The sequence below is a fragment of the Taeniopygia guttata genome, chromosome 1, assembly GCF_048771995.1.
Source record: "Taeniopygia guttata chromosome 1, bTaeGut7.mat, whole genome shotgun sequence".
NCBI lineage: Eukaryota > Metazoa > Chordata > Aves > Passeriformes > Estrildidae > Taeniopygia > Taeniopygia guttata.
Window position 1 is genome coordinate 33,705,311 of NC_133024.1, and position 23,460 is coordinate 33,728,770.

The 23,460-nt window shown below is 39.0% G+C and overlaps 1 protein-coding gene across 16 annotated transcripts in view; it reads left to right on the forward strand.

Moving 5' to 3' along the window:
• DLG2 (discs large MAGUK scaffold protein 2) overlaps positions 1-23,460 on the forward strand; it is a 988,777-nt gene that overhangs the window by 130,819 nt on the left and 834,498 nt on the right. For all 16 annotated transcript variants that reach the window (XM_030286703.4, XM_032751275.3, XM_032751277.3 and 13 more), the window contains one exon: positions 16,722-16,820. In XM_030286703.4, coding sequence (XP_030142563.1) covers positions 16,722-16,820 — 99 coding nt within the window. The remainder of the gene's footprint in view (positions 1-16,721; positions 16,821-23,460) is intronic.

A 23,460-nucleotide genomic window follows, 5' to 3' on the forward strand; every position in this document is an offset into this window, starting at 1 on the left:
AAAACCCTTATTTATTACTAGCTGCAGCTAAATGCCTTGCCGATACTGGGTATCCATGCTGAGTCTCTATTTATAAATTTGTTATTTGTTCTGTAGCTTGTCAATAACTTGAGTGCCAGAGCGTCTGTTAAATGTCATTTTAGAGTTGTTTCTGAATGTGTTTTAATATGGTCAGGCCAATGTTTCCATTTTAAACAAAGTTGTATCTATCCAGAACTGTGTCATCCTGTGGACAGAAATGCTATTGTGATGCTGAGAGTAGGGCAACATACATATCATGGCACTCTGTAAACAGGCAATTTCTGTCCCACGGACAAGGCTTGGAATTAGACATCATTCTGCTTTGGCCATCTCCTTGTGTTTGCATAGTTAGACATGCTCATGATGAAAAGCCTTTTCCTTTGTTTCCTCTCACTTTTTCACAGTGCAGGGGAAAGGGACCTGGGGTTCCTGATTAATGGCAAACTGAACATGTGTCAGCAGTGCCCTGGCAGCCAGGAGAGCCAAGCGTGTTCTGGGATGCATCAGGCACAGCATGGCCAGCCGGGCAAGTGAGGGGGGATTGTCCTGCTCTGCTCTGCACAGGGGCAGCCTCACCTTGAGTGCACTTTTGGGCACCACAAGATAAGAAAGATATAAAACTATTGGAGAGTGTCCAAAGGAGGGCTGCGAGCATGATGAAGGGTCCTGAGGGGAAGCCGTATGAGGAGTGGCTGAGGGCACTTGGTCTGTTCAGCCTGGAAAAGAGGAAACTGAGGGGAGACCACATTGCAGTCTGCAATTTCCTCAAAGGAGCAGCACTGACCTCTTGTCTCTGGTAACCAGCAATAACACCCAAGGGAATGGCCTGAAGTTGTGTGTGGGAAGGTTTAAGTTGGTTATTAGGAAAAGGTTCTTCACCCCGAGGGTGGATGGGCACTGGAACAGGCTCCCCAAGGAAGTGGTCACTTCCAAGGCTCTAAGCCTGACAGAGTTGAAGAAGTGTTTGGACAACACATTAAGGAGCATGGTGTGACTCTTGGGGCTGTCTTGTGCAGAGCCTAGAGTTGGATTCAATGACTGCTGTGGGTCCCTTCCAACTGAACATATTTTATGATTCTATGATTTTAGTTTAACATCACGATCGTGTTGGTGTGCCCTGCATGAAGATTTAGAAGACTTGCTGGTTTCATATGTCCTTTTTGACAAGGAGATCTGATTGTTTAGTTCAAAAATTGTTTTCTGCTGTCATTAGTGGGATGGATCTGGGATCTTGATATTAAATTAAACCAGATCAGCATCTGTGAAAGAGTCACATCCTCCACAACAAGTTTATTTGGGTTTATTTTTTTTTTTCACATTTATATAATATGCCTATCAAACAACCTCCAGGCAGTTTTTTGATCTGGGATTTGTTATTACATCTGCAAAGGATTGGGAGCAGGCCAGAACAGCTGTGAGGGACCAGAAACAATAATTTTCCCCAATGAAAATGTGCCTGAGTATCAACCAGCATACAGAATGAGCCAAACTTTTAATTAAGCAGTGAGTCTCTATTATGATAAGCATTGAGGTCAGACTATTGTGTAAATTCCACTTGTGTGTATCAAGGTCAAAAATGATAGATCTAGTTTGAAAATATCACTTAACAGCTCTTGCAATTTTAATGTATTTTTTCTAAAATAATTTTCCTAAACCATGATATATTTCAACAAGGGAATACCAGATTAGTCTGAAAAAATTATGAACATAAAAATACCAGGATTTCCCAAGAGGCTTCTTCCACAAGCTAGTAGTTCCTCTGAACAGTTTGTGATACAATTTGTTGTTTCTTAATAAGACTCTGAGAAGTTATATTTTAGCTACCTGCAAAAACAAGTACATCAGCTCCTAAAGTATACTTCTTTGTCCTATAAAGCTGTAAGAGTTCTGTAAAATTGATATTCAGGGACAATTGTACTCTAATTAAGATTCATTCTAAAAATATTTCAGAACAATTTGTCTCACACATTTATTAACTCTGATTCTTCACCAATCTGAGCAACTAAGCAAGAGAATTCACTGCCCTCCATGTGCAAAGGGCACAGGTCTCCACAGAGAGGCTTAAGAGTCCATTATATATTTCTGCAGTCTATCAGTACGTCTTTATTAAAATGCTTCTTAAATAGCTCCCAAGAATAAAGAATGATATCACCCCAAGACTTCTGGATCACATAAAGGTCATCCTAGGAGTGATTTCTTGGATAGATGAATGTATCTTTTCTCACTAAGATAAATATATATATGAAAGAGAAAATATCCAGCCCCTTTTGTTTAGGCTTTTTTTAATAATCTGGAACAGATGCTTTCAGGTTTTAGCAAATCATAAATACAATCCCCAGAGTAACAACCTGGTAAATTAAAGGGAAGCTATCAACTTGAAAATATAATTTATCTCCACAGTTGTTTGGGGTTTTTTTTATAGTACAGTTACAAATACTAGACAAGTACTGAAACATAGGATGTTATGAGTTTTCATCTTGTACATTTTACACATTTGCTTGTCCTTGATCCTCACTCGTACCACTTTAATCTGTCACAGGTTATTGTGAAAGCTGCCCCTGGTTTAGAGATGAGACAATTTACTGCTTGTTTGCCTTTATAATATTTAGCTGGATTGTGAATTAAGCACTTGTCTAGAACTTTGTGTACTATGAAGGAGTGGATTTCACCCTTTCACTCTCCTCCTTCTTGAAAAGAGCCTTTAGGAATATGCTTCTTTTTTCTATGTAATCTTGATCCATTTACCTATCCAAATGGACAATCTCTTCATAGAGATCACTTTCTGAGCTAATTTCTTTAACCATATTTGCCTTGCTGTTGGAAACCTCTGTTAACTTCCATCCTTGCACCAGCAACTACCATTTTGTCTTATTCCTAAGGTCTGTCATCTCTCTGCATGTCTACTCCTGTGCCTCACTAACTCTTGACTTCCACATCTGCTTCTTCAGTTCTTCATGACATATTCAGTGAGGAATTTTGGTGGTATTGTCACCCCCAGTGCACAGAAGCTTTTCAGGGAGAGCTATGCGACTATCTCATTTCATCTTCAAAACTGTGTTTTGTCCTGAAAGAAGAGCTGGTTGCAGTCATAGCAAACATCCCTGCTACAATAGTCTCCTCCTCTTGATCAATATTGTACCACTGTTTGTTCTTGCTTCTCCAGTTTCTCTTGTCTTGAAGTGAAATGGACCCTCATGTATTAACCCAAAACAGATCTTGTGCTGGGTATTGGCTTATGACTGTGTGGTGCCTATTTGCCCCCCAACCCAAAAAACTAGTTTGACAGATGAGTTCTGAAATGAAATTTTTAATATAGTTCAAATATCACATGTCTAAAAAATGTCACCTTAGCTGGATCTCATACTTCCATCAGCATGCACAGACTTGCACAGTACCAGTGGAGAAAAATGATTGAAGCTGCAAATAGAACTCTGTGACTTTGAGTGGATTCAGCATTCTGGCTGCACGTCAGCTGATATGTCTGGTTTCTTGTGCTTTTCTGACATGAGGGCAGCCTTGTTGCTCAACAGTTATAGCCCAAATAGAGGTGTTCAGTTCATTGCTCTAGCTGTATAACATTTCTTCTCTGGAAGGACAAACCAAAGTGATGATGTTATCCCAGGTTCTCCAGCTCTTTCCAGAAGTGTAGAAGTGTAGAACCTACCTGGTTTTCAGAAATGCTATGCCCTCTCACTGTGTGTGTGTATATATATATATATATATATATATATATATATATATGCTTTAGTTCAGCACACCCAAATATTCATGGTGTCTCTTTCTGAGAAGAGATAAGCCAAACAGCCCTTGTGCAAGCTGGAAATAAAATGGAATCAGCAGTAACAGACATAGTGGATTTGAAATCCATTTTCTAAGAAGCCAGCTTCTGAAACTCTGGTGTAAACAAAGCAATGGTAACTTTTAAATTATTGTTGTTTTAATGAACCACTAAAACAAGTTTAATCTGCGTGAATTTTTTAATTACTATAAGAAGGAGTGAAAGGATCCTTTGAGAGATTTCAGGTCAGTCATTACACCAAGCTGCTGTTTCTCACACATTTCTTGATGTTGTGGCAGTTTGTAGAAAAGCAGAGGTAACAAAGTTGAAAACTCTGTGTCTTCCTAAGCAGTAGAAAGATTCATGACAGACATAAGCCTTTACTTATGTAATCAGTATTCTTTTTTTGAGATATCTTGAACTTTTTTTTGACCGAAAATACTCCCGGCGCAGGTAACTTTGCTAGGTCAGCAGCAAGCCTGTAATTAGATGTTTCACTATTCAGGATGCTGAATACATTATGGTGTGACACAGTCCATCTTCTGCAGTCATAGGTGTATTTATTAATGCTGCTTCTTAATTCAATATAAATTTATTTATTGGATTCCTTATTTTTTTCCCCATCTAGGGAATGTGCCTGATATACAGAGATATCTTTGCATTCATGGTGAACAGTTCCATTACTTTTGAGGTTTAGAATCATCGTATATTACTCTTTGGTTGCAGTTTGTGATCATCTTACTCTTGGACAAAGACCAAACCCCTCTGTTCTATGGATAGTCATCACACACAGAGGGGAGGACTGATCTGGCATCCTTGCTCAACGCTGAACAGAAAGGAGTGCTCAAGTTGTAATGATCTTGGAAAACCAGTCTTTGTGCCTGGCTTCACAGGGCTTTGTTTCAGCTCAGCCAAAAGAAAATGAGTGCTTGGATTGCCTTTGTGAAGTGGCATCAGGATGCTGGTTACAGATATTCAAAAGAATATTCTTAGTTAACTGTAGTTAAGAAAACAGATGTGGGGATGTTTACAAATAATGGATTGCTGATTATAGCAAGCTATTTTTCTTAATAGTAGAAACTACATTTTTGCCCACTGTGTTTAAAAGTGCAATATTAGAATCTACTATATTTTTTAGGGCCACCTCTAATGACCCCTATTTGGCTAAGTACTGCACAGAAACATGTTAAGAAGGTGATCTTGCTTAGCTTCAACTTTGTTATAAGCTAGTGAAATGTGGTATTAACCACATGGTGGTAATAAAGCAATAGTTAGTCAAGATGGGGGTTGCTGTTGTGGATTAACCTGTCAGATAGCTAAACATCACATGAGCCCCTTCCTTATTCACCCCTTCTCAGTGGGGTAGAGGAAAGAATTGGGGAAAAAAAAGTAAAACTTGAGATTTTAGACAAGGCTTTTTGACAGAGCAGAAATGGAAAATTCTAATAACAATAATAATGAAGATTTTGAATATATAAAACAAGTTACACCTTCCAGCTACTGACCAGTAACCAGCTAGTGCCTGAGCAGTGACCTGTGGCCAGATTCTCCCTGGCTTGCATACTGAGCGTGATGCCATATGGTATGGAATATCCTTTGGAACACTTGGGCTCTGCTGTCCTGGCTGTCTCCTCCCAGGCTCCTGTACTCCTCCACCCTTCTCACTGGTGGGCTGGTGTGAGAAAAGTCCTTGGCTTAGTGTAAACACTGCTTAGCAACAACTAAAACATCAGTGTCTTATCAATTTTATTCTCATCCTAAATCCACAACACAGCCCTGTACCAGCTTCTAGGAAGAAAATTAACTCTATGCCAGCTGAAACCAGGACATCAAAATATACAGAATAGTACACAGAGCTGTTTGCTTTAACAAGCATCCAAGTTGTTATAAGGTTTCTGAATAAAACCATAATTGTAATTTGAGCCCCTGCTAATGAGGTTGTACAGTAATGGTCATAAAGGTGATTTGCTTTGTGTTTCAAGCAAATATTCATCAACAGTGAAAGTATTTTCAAATTTTTCTTCTGACATTCTTCCAAGTTTGTATGTACATCTCTACCCAAACCAGCCTCCTTGATGTCAGAAACATCCCAGCAAAAGGAGAAAGTCTTACCTAAGCTGCATGGACACATTGCAAATACAGAGTGGCAGACAGCTTTAGCATGAGCTGTTGCAGTCAACAGTTTTTAGACTGGATTTATTGCCTCATCCAGGGTTTCCTTTCTGATAGTGTTTGGATCTGGACCTCGGTCTCAGTGAGCTGTGACAAGGGCACTGTTCCTCAGGTCAGCCCAAGCTGGTACTTCTGAAGGATTCCTGGTCCAGGATCCATATGGACTGTGCAAGGTAGTAGCATGGAAGGGGCATTACACAGACTAGGAGACTTCCTCCCTGCAACTCTTGGCATTGCCTGGTACCTAAGCATCTGCACCTTTTCTCGGTGTCAACTGCAGTTGGCAGTGAAATTTATTTGATTAAGTCTCAGTAGCCCTTATGCTTTTCTGCTCACAGAAGCCCAAACCCCTGTACAGTCCATAATTTTTTAATAACCTTGGTAAATGGCTAATGGTAATAGTTCTTGGATCCTCATAAAAAATAGAGGTTTCTGCCATCTGTCCATTAGGCAATGAAAGATTCTTTTCCACCACTGAGGTTGTGACAGTTGTCGCAAAGGAAATTGTCAAGCATTGGCAGATCCATGGAGTGCAACGTTCTGCAAAATATTCAGGGAATGTTGTTTTCTCTTTTACTTCACTTTGTTGTCTGGTTATCAGCTCAGGGAGTGTGATACTCTAATCTGCAGTTTAATGACCTGATTCATTCTACTTAAATTACCTTTTTGGTCCTTTCCCTTTGATATGTATTGGTGTGAAGCACTTTGTAATGCTTTGTAGGAGAGAAGCTGAATGAAGAGATATGGCACAATGTTTTGCCAAAGGTTTTGTTTAGCTGCAGTCTTTTTGCATGTCAGCATGAGTATATATGATTGTGGAGCTGTGCAGCCATGACTTAGCAAGGCAGCTTGCCACTGTAATGACAACCACTGCTTATTTCCCCTCCCTTTGGCTCTAGCTGAAACAAATATTCTTCTATACCAAGATTTAGGAAGCTTCAAGCAAAACTATCTTGAGAAGTAAAAGTCATTACAATATTCTTCAAGGCTTTGATTGTGTGTTTTTGTTGATGGTTTGAGGTGCTTTTTTTCTTTTATTTAATGCAGGCTTTATATTCTTGTATTAATGTAAAACACCTTTGGTTATCTGAAATACCACTTTCTGATACATCAGTCCTGCTCTCAAAATGGATCTGGTTTTATTACTGATATTGAGTAGACTGACTTAATTTCACCATTTCTGGCAAAAAAAAAGACTCAAAATTTAATCTCAAGTGAAATGTGGATAGTTTCTTCCTCTGTAATTTCTCTGGAGGTGTAAATAGGAAGAATCTGTGTGGGCCAGTGGAGGAGACTGAGAGAGAAACCAAGAGATTGGTTTCTATTCTTGGATTTGCTATGGACCTGCAGCACATCATGAGATAAATCAGAATTCACTTTATCTGAGTGACTCCGTATTTAAGCATATTTCCTGCAAGGTTATCATGCAGTACATAGTACTTTTGGGTGTTTCTCTTGTTTTGAGCTAGAATCACAGAAGGGTTTGGGTTGGAAGGGACCTTAAACATCCTCTAGTTCTAACCCCCTGCCCTGGACAGGAACACCTTCCAGTGGACTGGGCTACAAAGTCCCATCCAACCTGGCCACCAATACTTCTATTGATGGAGCATCTGCAGCTACTCTGGGCAACTTGTTCCAGTGCCTCACCAGTCTCTTGGTAAAGAATTTCTTCTTAGTACCCTACCTAGACTTGTGCTCTTTCAGTTTAAAGTCATTCCCCCTCGTCCCATCACTAGATGCCCTTGTCAAAAGTCCCTCTCCAGCTATCTGGTGGCCTCTCTATGTACTGGAAGGCTGAAATAAGGGCTAGATCTTGTCCTAAGCTCTGTGTGGTAATACACATACAGATTCTTGTTCTCTTGACAACTGAGTGGGATACAGTCTTTTGAGAGCAACCATTCTAACCCTCCTGACCAAAGTAGAGGTATTATAATTAAGAATAAATGAAAAGCTGCTCCCAAAGGCCAGGGCAGCCCACAGGAGACATTTCCCAAAGTCCTTCTCCATCAAAAACTCTAACCTTACATTCATAAATGCCCTATTATCTCTAATCTGAGGTCAGTCCATGCCAGCTGTATGGAACAATGGTTACTAAGCAGTTCCTCACCTTGCACCTGAATATAATTGATAGCAATTAATACAGTCTCTTTCATTATGACTGTTACAGGGGCCCAGACAGAAATGCAACATCAGCAGTTAGGTAATTGCAATTTAATTGGAAAGGGCCCATTTGCAGGGGTGCAGAGTTGGGAAAGGTCAATGGGCAACAGCAGGCTCTGCTGCAACTGCACAGAGGGAGGGACAAAGGCTGTCCTCATTATCTCTGTGCCTTCCATCATAGTGCCACTTGACCATACCTTTAAAAGAGTTGATCCAATTCCTTGGAGGCCCCGAGGGTTTAGGAACCAGTTCTGCTCCTGGATAAAAGTGTAGTTAAACTAATCATGTGCTACACCAGTGTGTATGAAATGTGGAAACTGCTCTGTAAGATCCTCCTGGCCTGGAGCACACTGCAGTGATTTACTCAGCTGTTTTGCATCTCTGCCATTATGTTTGCTGCCTCAAGTCTACTGTGTACCTTTCTGAAGAGTCTGATGTTAATTTAATTTATTTCTGGTTTTCAGGGGGAAAAGCACTAACTGGGGACTTAGACTTACTCTGTAGGTCTTCTGTTAAGAACTTGACCTAAAGCTATATATCCTAGGGGAGACTACTGAAGTAATAGTTGAGCCAAAGGGCTGTACATATCCTTGGGATTTTTGATAGAGCCAACACTGAGCCCTGAAATTGGTAGTGAATTTTCTACACTGTGCTAGGAACATCTTTGGAGAAAAATAATATTGATTTCAAGAAGAATTAAATGTGAAAAGCACAATTGAAAAATAGTGTGTTATTATAGCAACCAAAGCAGTTGGCTTTTTTTTTTTTCCTTTCCTGGTTTTTAAAAAAAAAATCTACACTGATGCAATAAAAAATGACACAAGAGAATAAATGTATCAAGTTGTTATGGCAACTGAAATATGTAGGTTGGAATTTATGTATCCAGAACTTCTATGTAAGTAAAATAAACATTATCCTTGCTAATTAAAATAGCAATGCAAAGATTAATTAATTTAAAATCATTAGTCGTGTTTTCCCTTACAATTAATGACTTACTTTTTTCTTTTTTTCTTCTGTTACCAAGTATTTGCTTCCAGCTGTGGTCTACTTGTATTTTCATGGCAAGATTGTGATTTCACTAATATGAGCTAACGTGTGGAGGAAGTCCACTGAAGCTAATTAATAAAATGTCAGTGTGAATGTGTGCAGGTGGGCACAACTGGAATCACCATGTACTTTAGCACTTCACTCTTGCTGCAGGTGACCTTTCTGCTTGCAGGGCCTCTTGCCAGGTGTCATTACCCCATGCTTGAAGGGATCTCCCAGCAACCACAGCTCCCTGTCTTTCTTCTCAGTTTGATACAGTGCACATGGAGCTCCTTCCAGAGCTTGTTTCTGAATACAACCTGCCCTCTTCAGCTGTAGATTTTGTTTCCGGGATATTTTATGATAGTGAATTCTAAATGAGCATTCATTAATTATGTTCAGCCTTTTAATTTTTCTAGTCCTTTTCCTCCAGCCTTCATAAGAGTTCAGTAATAGCTTCTGCTCTATTTGAAAGAAATAGATCTTTAATATCCCAAATTACTCTTCATGTTTTATCTTTATGCCCAGCAAAGTGCAGGCTGATAGCTGAAAGGTAAAGGAATGAGGAGAATGATCTGACTCAGATCCCAGTGAGCTGAGGAAAATGCATTTATTTGTTTAATATTTTAATCTCATTCATTCTCATGTTCAGAGGTGTCTAAATTTGCCCTATGGAGTTTAAAAACACTACTACCAGGAATGTTTTGGAAAATACTCCATCAGTAATACATAAGTTATTTGTCTCCATTTCTTGCGGGCAGATATCTGCCTGGCATGGAGCTACAGCTGGGGTGTGTCTTTGCCTGAAAACTGCGACCAGTCTGTCCAGTCTGTTTCTTTGACATTCTTTGTAATGTTCATGCCTCTGAACTGTAAATTATTTATGTCTTCATCCTTGCAGCAGAGTTCATATTTGTGATTTTTTTCTTTGTTCATTTTTTTTCTTTGCCACATTAGATCCTGCCACTGCTATTCAGTGTGCCAGGTCTTAGCAGGGGAAACTACTTGAGCAACAGCCCTCTCAAGGCTTGTATTTGTAGGGACTCTGGTGGCTGCACAGTGCCCTGCTCCCTTCCCTTCCTACTGTACAAATCATCACATATGGCAGAGTCCACCATTGTGTGACCTTAGTGACTCTCTGTTGCCTGGGGAAGGAGATGCATGAGTGCCTTGATTTGTCTCCCAGCTCGAAAATAAAGCTCTGCATGAGCTCTTCTCTTTTCTGCCCCCTTACTTCTCTCTCCTGAGATCCCTCCTGTAATACTGCATCCAGATCACAATGTGGGAAAGATGTGGGCTGTTGGAGTGAGTCCAGAGGATGGGGCTGGAGCATGTCTCCTATGAAGTCAGGCTGAAAGAGCTGCAGTTTTCAACCCGGAGAAGAGAAGGCTCCTGGGAAACCTTAGAGCACCTTCCAGTACCTAAAAAGAGCTTATAAGAAAGATGGGCCTAAACTTTTTTGTGAAGCATGTGGTAGGACAAGGGGTAGTGGATTTAAACTAAAAGAGTGCAGATTTAGATTTACATATAAGAGGTAAGTTTGTTTTTTCTTTTTACAATAAGAGTGGTGAAAGACTGGAACAGGTTTTTTAGAGACGTGGTGGATGACCCACCCCTGGAATAATTCAAGGTCAGGCTGGATGGGACTCTGAGCAAGCTGATCTAGTGGATGGTGTTTCTGCCCATGGCAGGGGCATTGGAACAGATGACCTTTCAAGTTCCCTTCCAACCAAACCATTCTATGATTCTATGACTCTATGACAAGTGACACTGGAGACAGAGCCTGTATCAGCAAAATGGGTCCTGTATGTATCCTCTGGTCCGTCACTGGGTTTGAGTTTGTGGGGCCAACTAACTCCAGACAGCTTCATCTGAACTCTCTGTCTGGGAGGAGAAAAGCTGGTGCATGAGTTAGTGTCTCCTTCCTGCCTGAATTCCCTGCCTGGAAAGTCAGTTGTCTTGCTGTAGATCAGAGTAACAGTGCAGCTAGATAATTGTGTGATATGGATAGTGAGAGAAATCAGGTCTGAGTGTGGGTTTTGTATTAGCACAGCAAAAGTGACTACTCCAGTAACCGATGGCTTGGATGAGAGCTTTTAGATGAATAGTCAAATATGCATCGGGGACGAGCAAATGAAAAGTTCACCAGTGACATTCTGACATCCAGAAACACACTGAGAGCAAGATTTGCTCTCAGGAGGGTGGAGCAGCATTAAATCAGATCCTGACCTTTCTGAGACACAAGTCCACAGCCAGATAATTGTTCCTGAGCTGTAACACTCTTTAAGGCTGTCATAAAATTTTCTGAAAGGTTGAATCCATATTAGTTAAAGCGAAATCATAAAAATCCCAGGGCAAACTAAATATTATTGTGATATTTATGCTCACTTTCAAATACGATAACTTAAAAAAAAAAATTTGAAGCACTTATGATGTGATTTGTACAGTAGAATCCATACTCAAATGTGTGTTTTTCTTCATTCATATTTACTGGTCATATTGGAAAGACTGGTGCAGAAGGGACTGAAGGACATTCTTGCAGGGCTTAGCCATGAGACCCTATAGTGCTCTGTAACATCACCCTGACTTAAGACAGCTGCAAAGTCTGATCTAATGCAATGTGATGTGGAACAAACCTTGATGTCATCAAAAAATGAATAAGAAGCCATAACGTGGAAATGGAAATAAAATCCTTTCTGACATCTAAATCATTTGACATGAAACTATGCCTTTCTATATGGCCTTAGAAATACTGAATTAGAAAAGAAAGCTCTACTATATTATTTCTGGATTGAAATTTAGGCCCAGCTGAGTCAAATTAAAATACTTGACTTCAGTGGGATTATATTTCTGATTTTAATTTATAGCATAGTCTGCTCTGGGATTGTCTGAGTTTTCTGTGATATTGATGAAGTCATATCCTGTCAAAAAAATTTGTTGAATGACATTTCTTCCTGTAATAAGGAATATAAGAAGCATAGAATAGGAATAGCAAAGCACATAATCTTATGGTCTCTAGGATTATTTCTCTGCATGGCATTGCAGGAAAAACTCATCAAGCCCTCAATGATGCTTTGTCTCCTACAATCTGTCCAAGACATACAACTTTCTTTTTCCTTTTTTTTTCCCTTTTTTTTTTTCTTTTCTTCATTTTTTTTCTTTTTTCTTTTTTTTTTTTTTTTTTTCTGTGGTCCAGTGATGCTGACAGCACATTTAGGAGAGCTGTCAACTCTGTGTAGGTAAGGCAGAAAGGTGCAGAGCTTGGAGGATAGATCACAGGCACAGAAGGGATTCGTGCTGTTGCTGGCACATTGTAGAGGATGAACTTGACCTGAGTCCAGTTCTAGTTCACTCACAGCTTGAGCAGAGCATGACCATGTTGGCTGTACCTGGCACAGAGGTGTGCTTTGTTCTTTGCTAGTAGCAACGTCCTGCTGAGTATCTCAGTTCAGCTCAGGTTGCTTCCTACTCCAGCATAGCTGCTGAATGAGTTAATTTACATCAATGTCCTGTAAAATTGATAATTCCAGCATATATTATGTTGAAATGTAGATGTTCTAATGATTTTCAAATATGCTTGCTGTAGAAAAGTTAATTAAATACAAGCAGTATCTCTCAGCACTATATGTTTCTTGGAGCATTTGGTTATCAGGATGATAGATTTCCTGACAGATATCAGCATCCAAAAGTTAACAAATTGCTGTGTTTTTTTCTTCCTTTCCTCTCCTTTTGCAAATCACTTAGGGCAAGCAGGAATTTATTGACAGGCTCTTACGAGGCTGCAGCAGAGCTACCAACTGGTGATCCAAAGTTCCCAAAGACATCTCGGACAGCCTCTGTTTTGAATTTCTCTTGCTAAAAGCAGAGGGGAGTGTTCCCCAAGGTAGTGGCTGTAGGGGAAGGTGCATTAGCTCTCTGAGCCCTAAGGCAGTTGCACACTGATTTGGGCTCATGGACTGTAGTTCCTCACACTTCCACCCACCCTCTCGGGTCCTGTATAGAACTGATCAGCCTTTTCTAGCCACATCTGCCCTAGAAAATATTCCTTGTGTGTAAATAAATTTAAAGTCCTGGAAACAATATCTTAGACCATGGAAGGGCAGAATAAAGTTTGCATGTATGTTTTCTGGGTTTTTTTTTGGTTTTTTGTTTTTTTTTTTTTTTTTAATATTTTTTTATATTCTCAGTCTTGGGCTTCATCCCAAGAAATAAACATGTGAAAACTATTGGGGATGGTTATAAGTTCCTCCTATTGATATATCCTGTATAAATTATGGAAATTCTATAAGTTCTTACGCTAGACTGGGGAATTTATCCACCATTATTATATGGCTTGGCTGCTGTAGAAACTCATGGAAACCTCACATGCCATAATTGCCTGTGAGGGCAGATGCTCCTTCTGTCTGCTTGCTGGCTCAGACATGAACTGGAACCTGCTGCCTGCTGAAAGTGGAACTGGTGACTTAGTCTTTCATAATTTGTATCTATGTACTTTGGCAAAAAGTAATCAGGCAGAGTTTTTATTGTCAGTTGATTACATCAATTATGAATTGTCCTAAAAAGCTACCTGCAAGATGTATTATAAGCACAGAGAAACTTCATTGAGCACTGTTAAAATGAGACAAAATTAGGAAGGTAGGTAATGTGGTTATTATTCTATTAATAAATATTTAAATAATGGTGTGAGTTTGCACAATGAAAAAGACTTGCTGAAAAGATTATGGTCTAAATAGCATCTGTTAATTATAATCTAAATAGATTAGTGTTAATTATGCACAAAATTAAAAGGTTGCTTTAGGTGTGGTCTTCAAGGCTCATGGTTACTAACCATGTGAGTAAAGTTACCAAGTGAAGTTTTGATCTGCCCTTGCAATATTTGCTTGTGAAATCTCTTCTGTTCTCTGACCAGTTTGAAGAGAATAAGGTCATGCTTTCCTCTGTGAAGATAGATTTGTTCCAACTACCAGCCCTCTATGTGCAGGGGTGCGATAAAAAGTCTATAGTTTTGGCAGTAATTGTAGTTCAAGCTTCAAGTAATTATTTCCAGAACCTCCTGCAAGGATGTGTGAGCACAGTGCATGTTGTCCACTGCATTTGTAGTGTGTCGTGGTGGGGCTGCCAGTTCTGCATCTCCTGGTCATGGTTCAGGAATAATGGGGTGTTGCTGAAACACTTCCTTTGCACGGGCAGGCAGCTTTTGGCTATAAAGTATACACATAATTTTAAGCAGGATAGACTTTTTGTTGGCCTCCAAAGGGAGGTTTGTATGTAATCAGGAATAAGAAAAGACTAAAATCCAAGATTGTTAGTTTTTAATAAATCTGTCACAATGCACAGCAAGTATTCTTTCTGTCTCTTGGATTATACAGTCCTATACATTTCATAACATAGAATTAAATATCTCTTGGTGTTCAGATAGATTTCTAACATATGCTTTGTTTAGGTTTGGAAACTATATATTATTTTGCTAATGATTATTGAACCTTAATACACTGGAACAGAGAAATGTTCCAGATGTATTACAATTACTCTTGCTTGAGCTGATTGAACCCCCCTAATGTCCTTGATTTTCTGCTCTTTACAATGAATTTGTAACCCATTTCCCTAAGGAAAACAATGGAAACATTTCATAGCATCTTATGACATTATTTTATGTTCTTTCAAAATATTTGAGCTAACTAATGGTGAAAAATTTGAGAAAAAAAAACATGTAAAATGTAAACTAGAAAAGTTTCTTATCCCGTTTTGCAGCTGCATTCATTTGATAAATGTTACCATAGGAGTTTCTGCTGAAGCTTGTCAAACCCCTTTAGAGAAGTTGCAGGAGCTGAGCTCCTTTAAAATAAGGATCCGTTAAGTCTTGATGATTAGAGCAAATAAATAATGTATTGATTTGAACAGTTTATATTGTTGCCTGTAAATAATAACAATGAAAAATATTTATGTCAAGAAAGCAAAGATGAACTGAAAACTTTATGCATGCTTTTTAGCTCCTTGCAAAACCAATTTTCTCTTCCTGAAAGAAACATTTAGGGAGCTACTTGGACTTTCTGTAGGCTCTGAGGCAAGACCTGGGTTCAGTTTCCTGCTGTCCTTGACAATTTTGGCCTTGTTGTCTTTCTATGCCTTACTCCCTTCCAGATTGCAAATGGGAGATACTCAACACCCTTTGGGGACTAGAAGTCAGCCAAGGTAATGAGTGGTTCTCCATGTGAGGGAAGCTGTAACCTCAGAGAGGACTTGTGGAGCCCTGTGTACTTAGCCCCATGTAATTCTGAGCTGCTGGGCCTGATCCAACCTTTAAACAGTCTTTACTGGAGCACAAGACTTATCCATTGGTTCCAGTGAAGCTAAAAGCACGTGTCTAAGTAGTTGGTTGGACCGGGGCCAGCACTCAGTCTTTTGTTGGACAGAGCCCTAAAATAAACAACCGAAGATCAGAGGAGAGAACATTTGCACATACGAGTGTGATTTGGCTGTTTCTGTGGCACTGGCTTGTTGTTTTCTAAGTTGTGCTGGCAAAGGCTGCTCTACTTAAAATGCTAACAATTTCTTGCCTGTTGTGTTAAAATTGACTGCAGTCCTGCGGGATGCCTGCATGGGCTAAAACAGGATGGGTCTAAATCACTCAGGGTGCTTGCAGTGTCTGGCACCCACAGACACAAGACACTGAGCTCTGTTTGAATCCTCCCTGCTTTCTTGTTTGTGCTTTTGCAGAGTGCTCAGAAATTTTTTGAGATCTAAGGTAGAGGCAGTCATCATGTTTCATTCAAAGGCTGCCTCTTCAAGGACATTATTGCAGGGCAGAGCATTGTAAACAGAGATGTCATTTGTAATATTTACTGTCTTAATGTAAAATCTACAGTAATATATTAGATTTCCAGCAAGAAAATTGAAAAAACAAATAGAGTCATTTACTATGTCTTCTGCCAAAAATATTACTTGAAGAAATACTGTGTGTTTTATGAGGGTTTTGTGTAAGCAACCTAAGATTGAAATCTGTGTAAATGAAGGAAAAATAACAAAAAATGCATTTGAATTTAAAAGATTTACACATATGGTTACTAGTCAAGCATGAAACCTTATAAAAAATGTTTCACTTAGGGGAATGTAATGAATTAAAAGTAAGAAAACAAACTAGATAATTTGTTTGTTTCTGTAAGGAGATTCCTGCAGCTGCTCCAGATGAGAGCCTCATCACGGTCAGCAGGTCTTTTTGCCAGGGCGCTGGTTTCATTCCTTATCTTTATGTTGTGTTGCTGAGAGTTGCAGAGCACCTTGAATGTCTTCTGAAGTCACACAGAGATTATGATAAGCATCATCTTGCAAATTTAGCCTATTAAGACTTTCACAGACTACCATGAGAGTGCCTGTAGGATTAAACACAGAAAGTTTTGCATGAAAAAACATTGAGGTGAAAATCTTCTGTATAAGCCACCTGACACTTATCTAAATTCAGTCTACCCTTTTGTGTGTGCGTGATAATCTTTATGTTAAATGTAATTGAATTAAAGCACGCATCTCAGCTACTTTATTTATGTTGTTTTTCCACTCTGCTCTTTAGCCTGCAGCTTCCAATGGATCAGAAGGATCTGGCCAATGTGATGAATGCAACAAGGAGAGCCTGACTTTTGAAAACTATGTGGTAGACATGAAGACAAAGGTATTGTCCACTTTTTTTTTTTTTTTATGGAGAATGAAATCCTTGTTTAATGAAGTTTTGCGGGAGGTGAAGTGTGTGGGACATAGTCAATTTGGGCTTCTGGATTTTTTTTTTTAATTTCTGCTTAATGGCTGCATGTTCATGTCACATTTGAATGAGGCTTACAGCTGAAGTTTATTGTGGTATATTGCTAGCCCTGGGTATTTTATGCTGACCTAGGCAGGATTTAATTTTTATTTTTATGTACAAGTCTTGTTTATATTCATGGCAGTTGTACAGATTTGCTGATCTCAAGGTGGTTTCATGTTTTGAAACATGTTTTTGTCTGTTTTTGAAGTCCAAGTTGTTCCACAGTTAGTAGGTTTTATTCCAGGTGTTTTCAGTCTTAGTGTGTGTTGTAGTTTCTTTTTGGTCTGGAGTCAATATGGAAGAATTTTAATGTCAGAAAAGTGATGATTTTTGTATGGGCAGCCTAATGATACCTATCATAAAACTCTGCTGAATAGCATTACTTCATCACTGTGGTAAGGGGCTGTGTTATACTTCCCTGTCTTGCTGCATGCAAGTGAAGTCGTAAGTGTTTCATTATAGTATCTCCATTATTTTCATAGGTTCTGAACTTGGCTGGAGCAATTCCCTTGGGCTTAGATATTATTATATAGACTTTTGGCCTTGGCATCATACTGTATTTTTCCTTTTTGAAGTGAAAGAAACTTATTAAGTATTCTTTTAACGTAAACAAGCTGGAAACATGATGAAGAGACATTAACTGAGCTGGTGTGCTTGCATGGTACCTTGTAGACTTAAGCAAGGGTTGTTTCCAACAGTAGAAACTTGTGGATTATTCCTCTTGTCTAAAGCTTTTCCATAGGCTTTATTTCCATTTCTAGATAAATTTCTCTGTTCATTAAATGTTAAAAATCTAAAGTTCTAATTTTCTAACATGATTTTGAGTTTCTTGTGTTGTTGTGTTCCAAATTTTCCAATCAGAAAAGCTTTTGTACCACATGGTAACATTGTGGTACTTGACAGTTGAAATACAAGAACATATATACTCATTGAAATTTGTCTTTATATTTATGGAAGATTTTATTTCTCCAAAGCAAGGAATTATCAAAAGTTTGATATACGCCCTAAATAAATTGTCTCCGTAAGAATGTTGTGAAAATCATGGGATGTAGTTGATCTTATCTCCGTTTCACAGCATGATTTCTGTTACAAATGGCCAGTTGAACAATGCACTGTCCTCCTACTTAGAGTCACTGCAAACCCCAGACTGGATGTTTCCCCATCAGCAATTCTATGTACTACATTTTCATGCTGTTCATGTACAAAGTGTACATGAGGAAATTCTGAATGTTGGCAACTCCATTGCCGCACTCTAAGACATTCAGAGCTGTGAGTGGTGTTTTGTTCAGTTCTCAGTGCCATGGGATAGTAGATAGCAGATGTTTTGTTTTCATTTCCAGGATCTCGTGGTTTAGTGTGTCAGTTCACTTGAAAGCATCATTTTGTCCGATTTCTTTTTCAAGTGAGTGTGCTTGAGTGTTAGTGGCTGCTATGACAATGATACCTAGCTATTTAAGAGTGGCTACATGTTTGAACATATGTGCCAGAGCTTATCAGTTGCTAATGATTAATTGGTAGTTAGATTAACTTCTCCAGGCAGAATGCTCAAGAATGAAAATGAACTCTTCGTTCACCACTGATCTTAAGAATTGAGACCCACTTCTGGATGTACTGCCCTTAGTACCATGTGATTCTGTTGCAGAGCATCCCAGCCTGCATAAAGCCAGCAGAACATTTGTAACTGAAGCACTTCTGTTTCTTTCAGAGTCAGAGTAAGGGATTTGTGTCAAACAAGAAAACAATTATGGATTAGTATAGGAAATAACAGATAGAAAAAGCATTAGGCATAAGTTTTAAACTAAAGGAGGTCGTGGGACTTTTGAAAGGCTAGCTTGTATAAGGACCTTCAGAGCTGTAGGATGGGTCAGGGACCTCTGCCCCATAATCTGTGATGCTGAAAGTTCATGTCTTACAAGTCATATTGTGTTCCCAGCTTGCCATACTGCCTTCTCATAGGACCCCAAACTGGTGAGCATGTGGTAATGAGTCTGCTGGGGAAGTTGCACTGTCTCAGAAGTAGCGTGTTTGGTTTTTCTTCTGGGCCAGTTGCCTGGCTAAAGTGGTGCGAGCTCTCACATAATACATAAAGAGGTGGTAAAGTGGGACTGTATCTGGGGTAAGGAGGGAGGGAATCCCCTCCACAACTGTGAAGCAGAAACTTTTTTTCTGTGTCTGTTAAGCCTGAGGCCACCATGGCCACCTGGGTGCACAGACCTTTTGTTGAAGGAGTGGAGCTGCCTGTCCACCTTTCCCTGTGCCAATTTTACCATCTACCTTCAGGCTTTAAGAGGCAAGATCTACTTCCCTACAAAAAAGATAATTGCCTATTTCTTCTCATTGGAAAAACTACCAGCTGGAGAAATTGGTCAGGACTCCAATATTGATTGGGCTAAATAGCAGTGAAATTTGCCATGCACTGGTGAAGGGAATGATTCGTGTTATAGCTTCTGTCTGAGACTCTCTCTGGCCTCAGGCCAGTTGTAGATCTGCTGCTCTTAGGGCTGCTGCAGTTAGGAGGGGGAAAATTGCTAATTTAGAATGATCTTTAAATTAACACCAGGACTCCTGGGCTTCTGATTCAGCCTGGGAACTACATTAAAATTCTGAGTGATGAAGGTATACAGAACGTGCTTTCTGAAATTTGTATTAACTTCTCTTTCTGGATGAAGAAGGATTTATTCTGACATTTCATCTGTAATGCAGCTTTTTTCATCTGTAATACAGCTCACAACCACATATCCAGGATCTACAAGATTAGTAGTTTCTCTCTCTCTTTTTTTTTTTTTTTTTTTTTTTTTTTTTAGTGTACCACAAAGCAGCCTTCATAAAGAAACTGTCTCATGAGGTTTTTCCCTTGTAGCATATACTTACTCAGATCACATGAATCCTGCAGTTAACCTACTAAGTAACCAGTTGGGATCCACAGGAACTGGGTTCAAGTGGTATAAGTGACCTCTGGCTGTAAAGACATAATTTGCCAACTATGTCAATTGCCCTCTTGGCAGAAGTATTTATTTTTAGCTTGTTTGGATGCAATATAGAACCTGAAAAGAAGAAAGAGACTATAACCTAGGAACATAATACCATCAACAAGTACTCCATAGTACACAATTTAAGATACATTAGGAGTAAATAAACCTTTCTCTATATTTATAAGAGCATGTGTGTGTTCATGTGTTTTATGTGTAGGTGTGTAGAGCTCTAAATAGTCACTGGCTAAATTTTTCAAGATGGTGACATTACTAATGCAATGTTAACAGTCTGGTTAGATGCCTCCTTTCTTTGTGTCTGCTCCAAAACTTGGAGCCATAGTGCTTTTGTTTTTCATAATCTCTACTCTTTGAATAAAAGAAAATAAACCAGTTATGCTTTAATTGGTTTTTTTTAGCAATTTATTTTTCTTTACAGATTTTGCTTTATAATATTTATGTTTCAAAAGAATTTAAGAAGTGTTTAAGAAGGTGCATAATGGAAAATATAAAAAATCAGAATATTTTCTAATGTTTTATCCTTTACAGAAGCTTGCTTTTACAAATATTGAATGCAGTGACATGTTGCAGGCTCTGGTTCTAAATATAGTGGCCTAATTAAACCCTCTGCTTTGGTTATTCAAGTGGAAGTACCTGGATACAGTGAAGACTTTAATGCCAGAAAGGAGCATTAAATTGTCCTGTGTAGACTGCATTAAAAGATTGTCCCATTTCACCCACTTACCTCATATTATTGGTTTTTGTTTGACTTAAAAACAGATACCTTGGTGAAATTAGAGGAGAAGGAAGCAGTCAGCTGGGCAGATGATTTTCACATGGTGATCAACCGAACCACTGGTGTCACAGCAGGAAATAGTTGTTACTCTTCTCATATTAAGGCTTCCCAAGAGTCAGAGCTCATTACAGAGGTTCTTTTTTACCATCTAAATTGACTATGAGCAACTATAAACCATGTCTTTTCACCCCAGATGGCTGATCCTCAATTTTTTTTAGTTTTTGGGTCAAGCCTTTCTGTAGCAGATTTCAGTCAGGATCATATGTACATATAAGGAGAATGTTGAAAGAACAGAGGAAAAAATAGAAGTAAGTAGTATATGACCTCCAGAAATTAGAGCAGAAGGAGGTGTTGCTAATGAAGGATAAAGTAGTGCAAATGATTTGAAAATCTTATTCTTGGGGAGAAAAAAAAATGAATGGAAAAAGTGTCTAGTTGGAGAAACAAAATTAAGTAGCTCAACCTCTTTTTGGGATGTGGGATGCATTGTTAATGGACATGAGGGACTGAATCTTTGAAGAAACACTAGAGACCCGTTGACAGTCTTCTGTTGCCAGTCATTGTGTGTTAGAAGCAATGAATGGCAGTCCTGGCGACCAAAATCAGCCTGTGGAAGTTTGAAGCTGGGGTCTGCATCCCCTAAAGCATGTCTTCCTTCTGTCTTGGGCTACAGGAGATTATCGGGGTGAAAAGTAGGTGACAGTATTTTAGGGAGCAAACTGCTCCATTATGTATTATGCTTTAGGAGCACATGTGCAAATCCTGCCCTGTTAAATGCTCATTGTCATATTTAATTGGAAGGAGGTGGCAGTCAAAAATTGGAGGAGTGCAGTAGGAAGGTTTTTGGTGCACTGAGGGAGCTGGGTGAGTCACGTTCATGTAAGCATTCCCAAAGGGTTGAAACCCTCTGTTTTTCATATAAACTTTAAATAGGATCATGAATTCACTGGGATCATCTCAAAAGAGTAGAGCTGCAAGTAGAAGCATTTACAGATCATGCGCTTAGAGACCAATTTCAAAATACATCTCCATATGCCAGTTTCAAGTCTGAGATGAAATTTTACAGCCAAGTCATTAGGTAATTATATGTATGAAATAATTCACACCTTACTAGATAAGCTTGAATCTATCAATTGGAACAAACTGTTGGATGCTTTACACCCAGTGTTAAAATATCTGCTGATTTTAGAGTTGACTGAATTTACTTTTACCCAATAATCCTTAGAGCACAAGAGTGGCTTATGTTACACCATATTAATGTGTTAGTTTCCTCTTGAGGAGGTATTTAATTTGTTCTTACTTAAAGGATGTTTGGAAGTTGTCTGTTTCATATAATCTATAGTTTGATAAACTTGTCTGACTGTTTGGCTACTGGACCAAACCTCAGCACGGAGAAAACCTACAGGTTCTAGCAGAGCCTGTAAATGCAAATCAAGTTTGTTTTGTGCACACGTGTTTGCTCAGAGTGAGTTGAAACCTTCGACACAGTTCTAAGTGCTCTGGAGACTTTCTTTTAAAATGTTGTATCCACCAGGACTTTAATAGTTGGGGGAGGGTTGATTGCTCTCTGACCACATATCTGATTCACTATGGATTTTGTAACTTTGGTAGCAGTGACCTCATTTTGGCAGAATAATATGTGTCATTTACTGAGCGTCTCACTGCTCCAACAATCATGGGAATATTAGGGTTATAACCTGAGTAATTTATGGAAGAGAGATGACTCTTAAATAATCTTTCATTTTCTTGAAAAGGCTTATTTTATTAAAAACATATTTTAGCTCTGAGTGAGAATGAGAGATCCTCAGCAAAGCACCCAGGGGAGATTGTGCTGTCCAGTGTGATGAAAAGGTGAATTGTAATGTATGGGTGTCTAGACATTTCCTCTTGTTGCTGTCAACAGTCCAGTTGGCTGTATATTTTTTTTTTTTCCAGTGAATAGGAGCATTGATTTTCCTCTCTCTTTGGCCAGAGCTTTCATTTTACATATCTTTCCCCTTCTGAATCTTTCTCTCTCCCTCCCTGTTTTTTTTCTCTCTCTCTTCCTCTATCTGGAAGAGAGGGAAGCCTGTAAGAGCTGACAGCAAGCTTTCTAACTCAGAATGATTCATGTAAAACACCTGAAAGGCAAGCTCTGCACCAGCATCACTGCAAGAAAGGTAGGGCTGTGGGGGCTTAAACAGTCTTTAAAACTCCAAGCAGAACATAGAGAACATGAGATAAATAGATTAAGACTTTGAATCTGTCAATGATGCAAGAAAAGTTTGGGAGAGAATTTTAGGACTGTTTAAGCTCTGTTGTTAAAGGTGCTTTATTTTAATTAAAAGTTTGATGTATTTTTCATAGCTGGAGAAAAAAAAGATTTCCCTACAAAGATTTGAATAATGTATATAATGTAGGGTTTTTTCCACGGGTGGTAAACTATAATTATATCACTGTTGTGCTGACAGATCCACGTGCATGTGTAAATATGCAAATCCCGGTTCTTTCCCCTGACTGATTATTTTATGCTGTAGCTAAAGTTCGCCTTATCCAGCTGTTATTTATATTCACTTCCCAAATCCGAATCTGACCCAGTAATTCTGAGCAATTGTAGCTGTGACGCACGAGTTCTCACACACACCTTCATGTTTCAATCATGCACTTCCAGCAATGTGTGTTTGTAGGAATCATGCTCTTAATAAAACCCCTTACAACCCAAAGCAGTTGTTTTGGCAGAGAAGTGACAGCACTGTGATAGATGGGC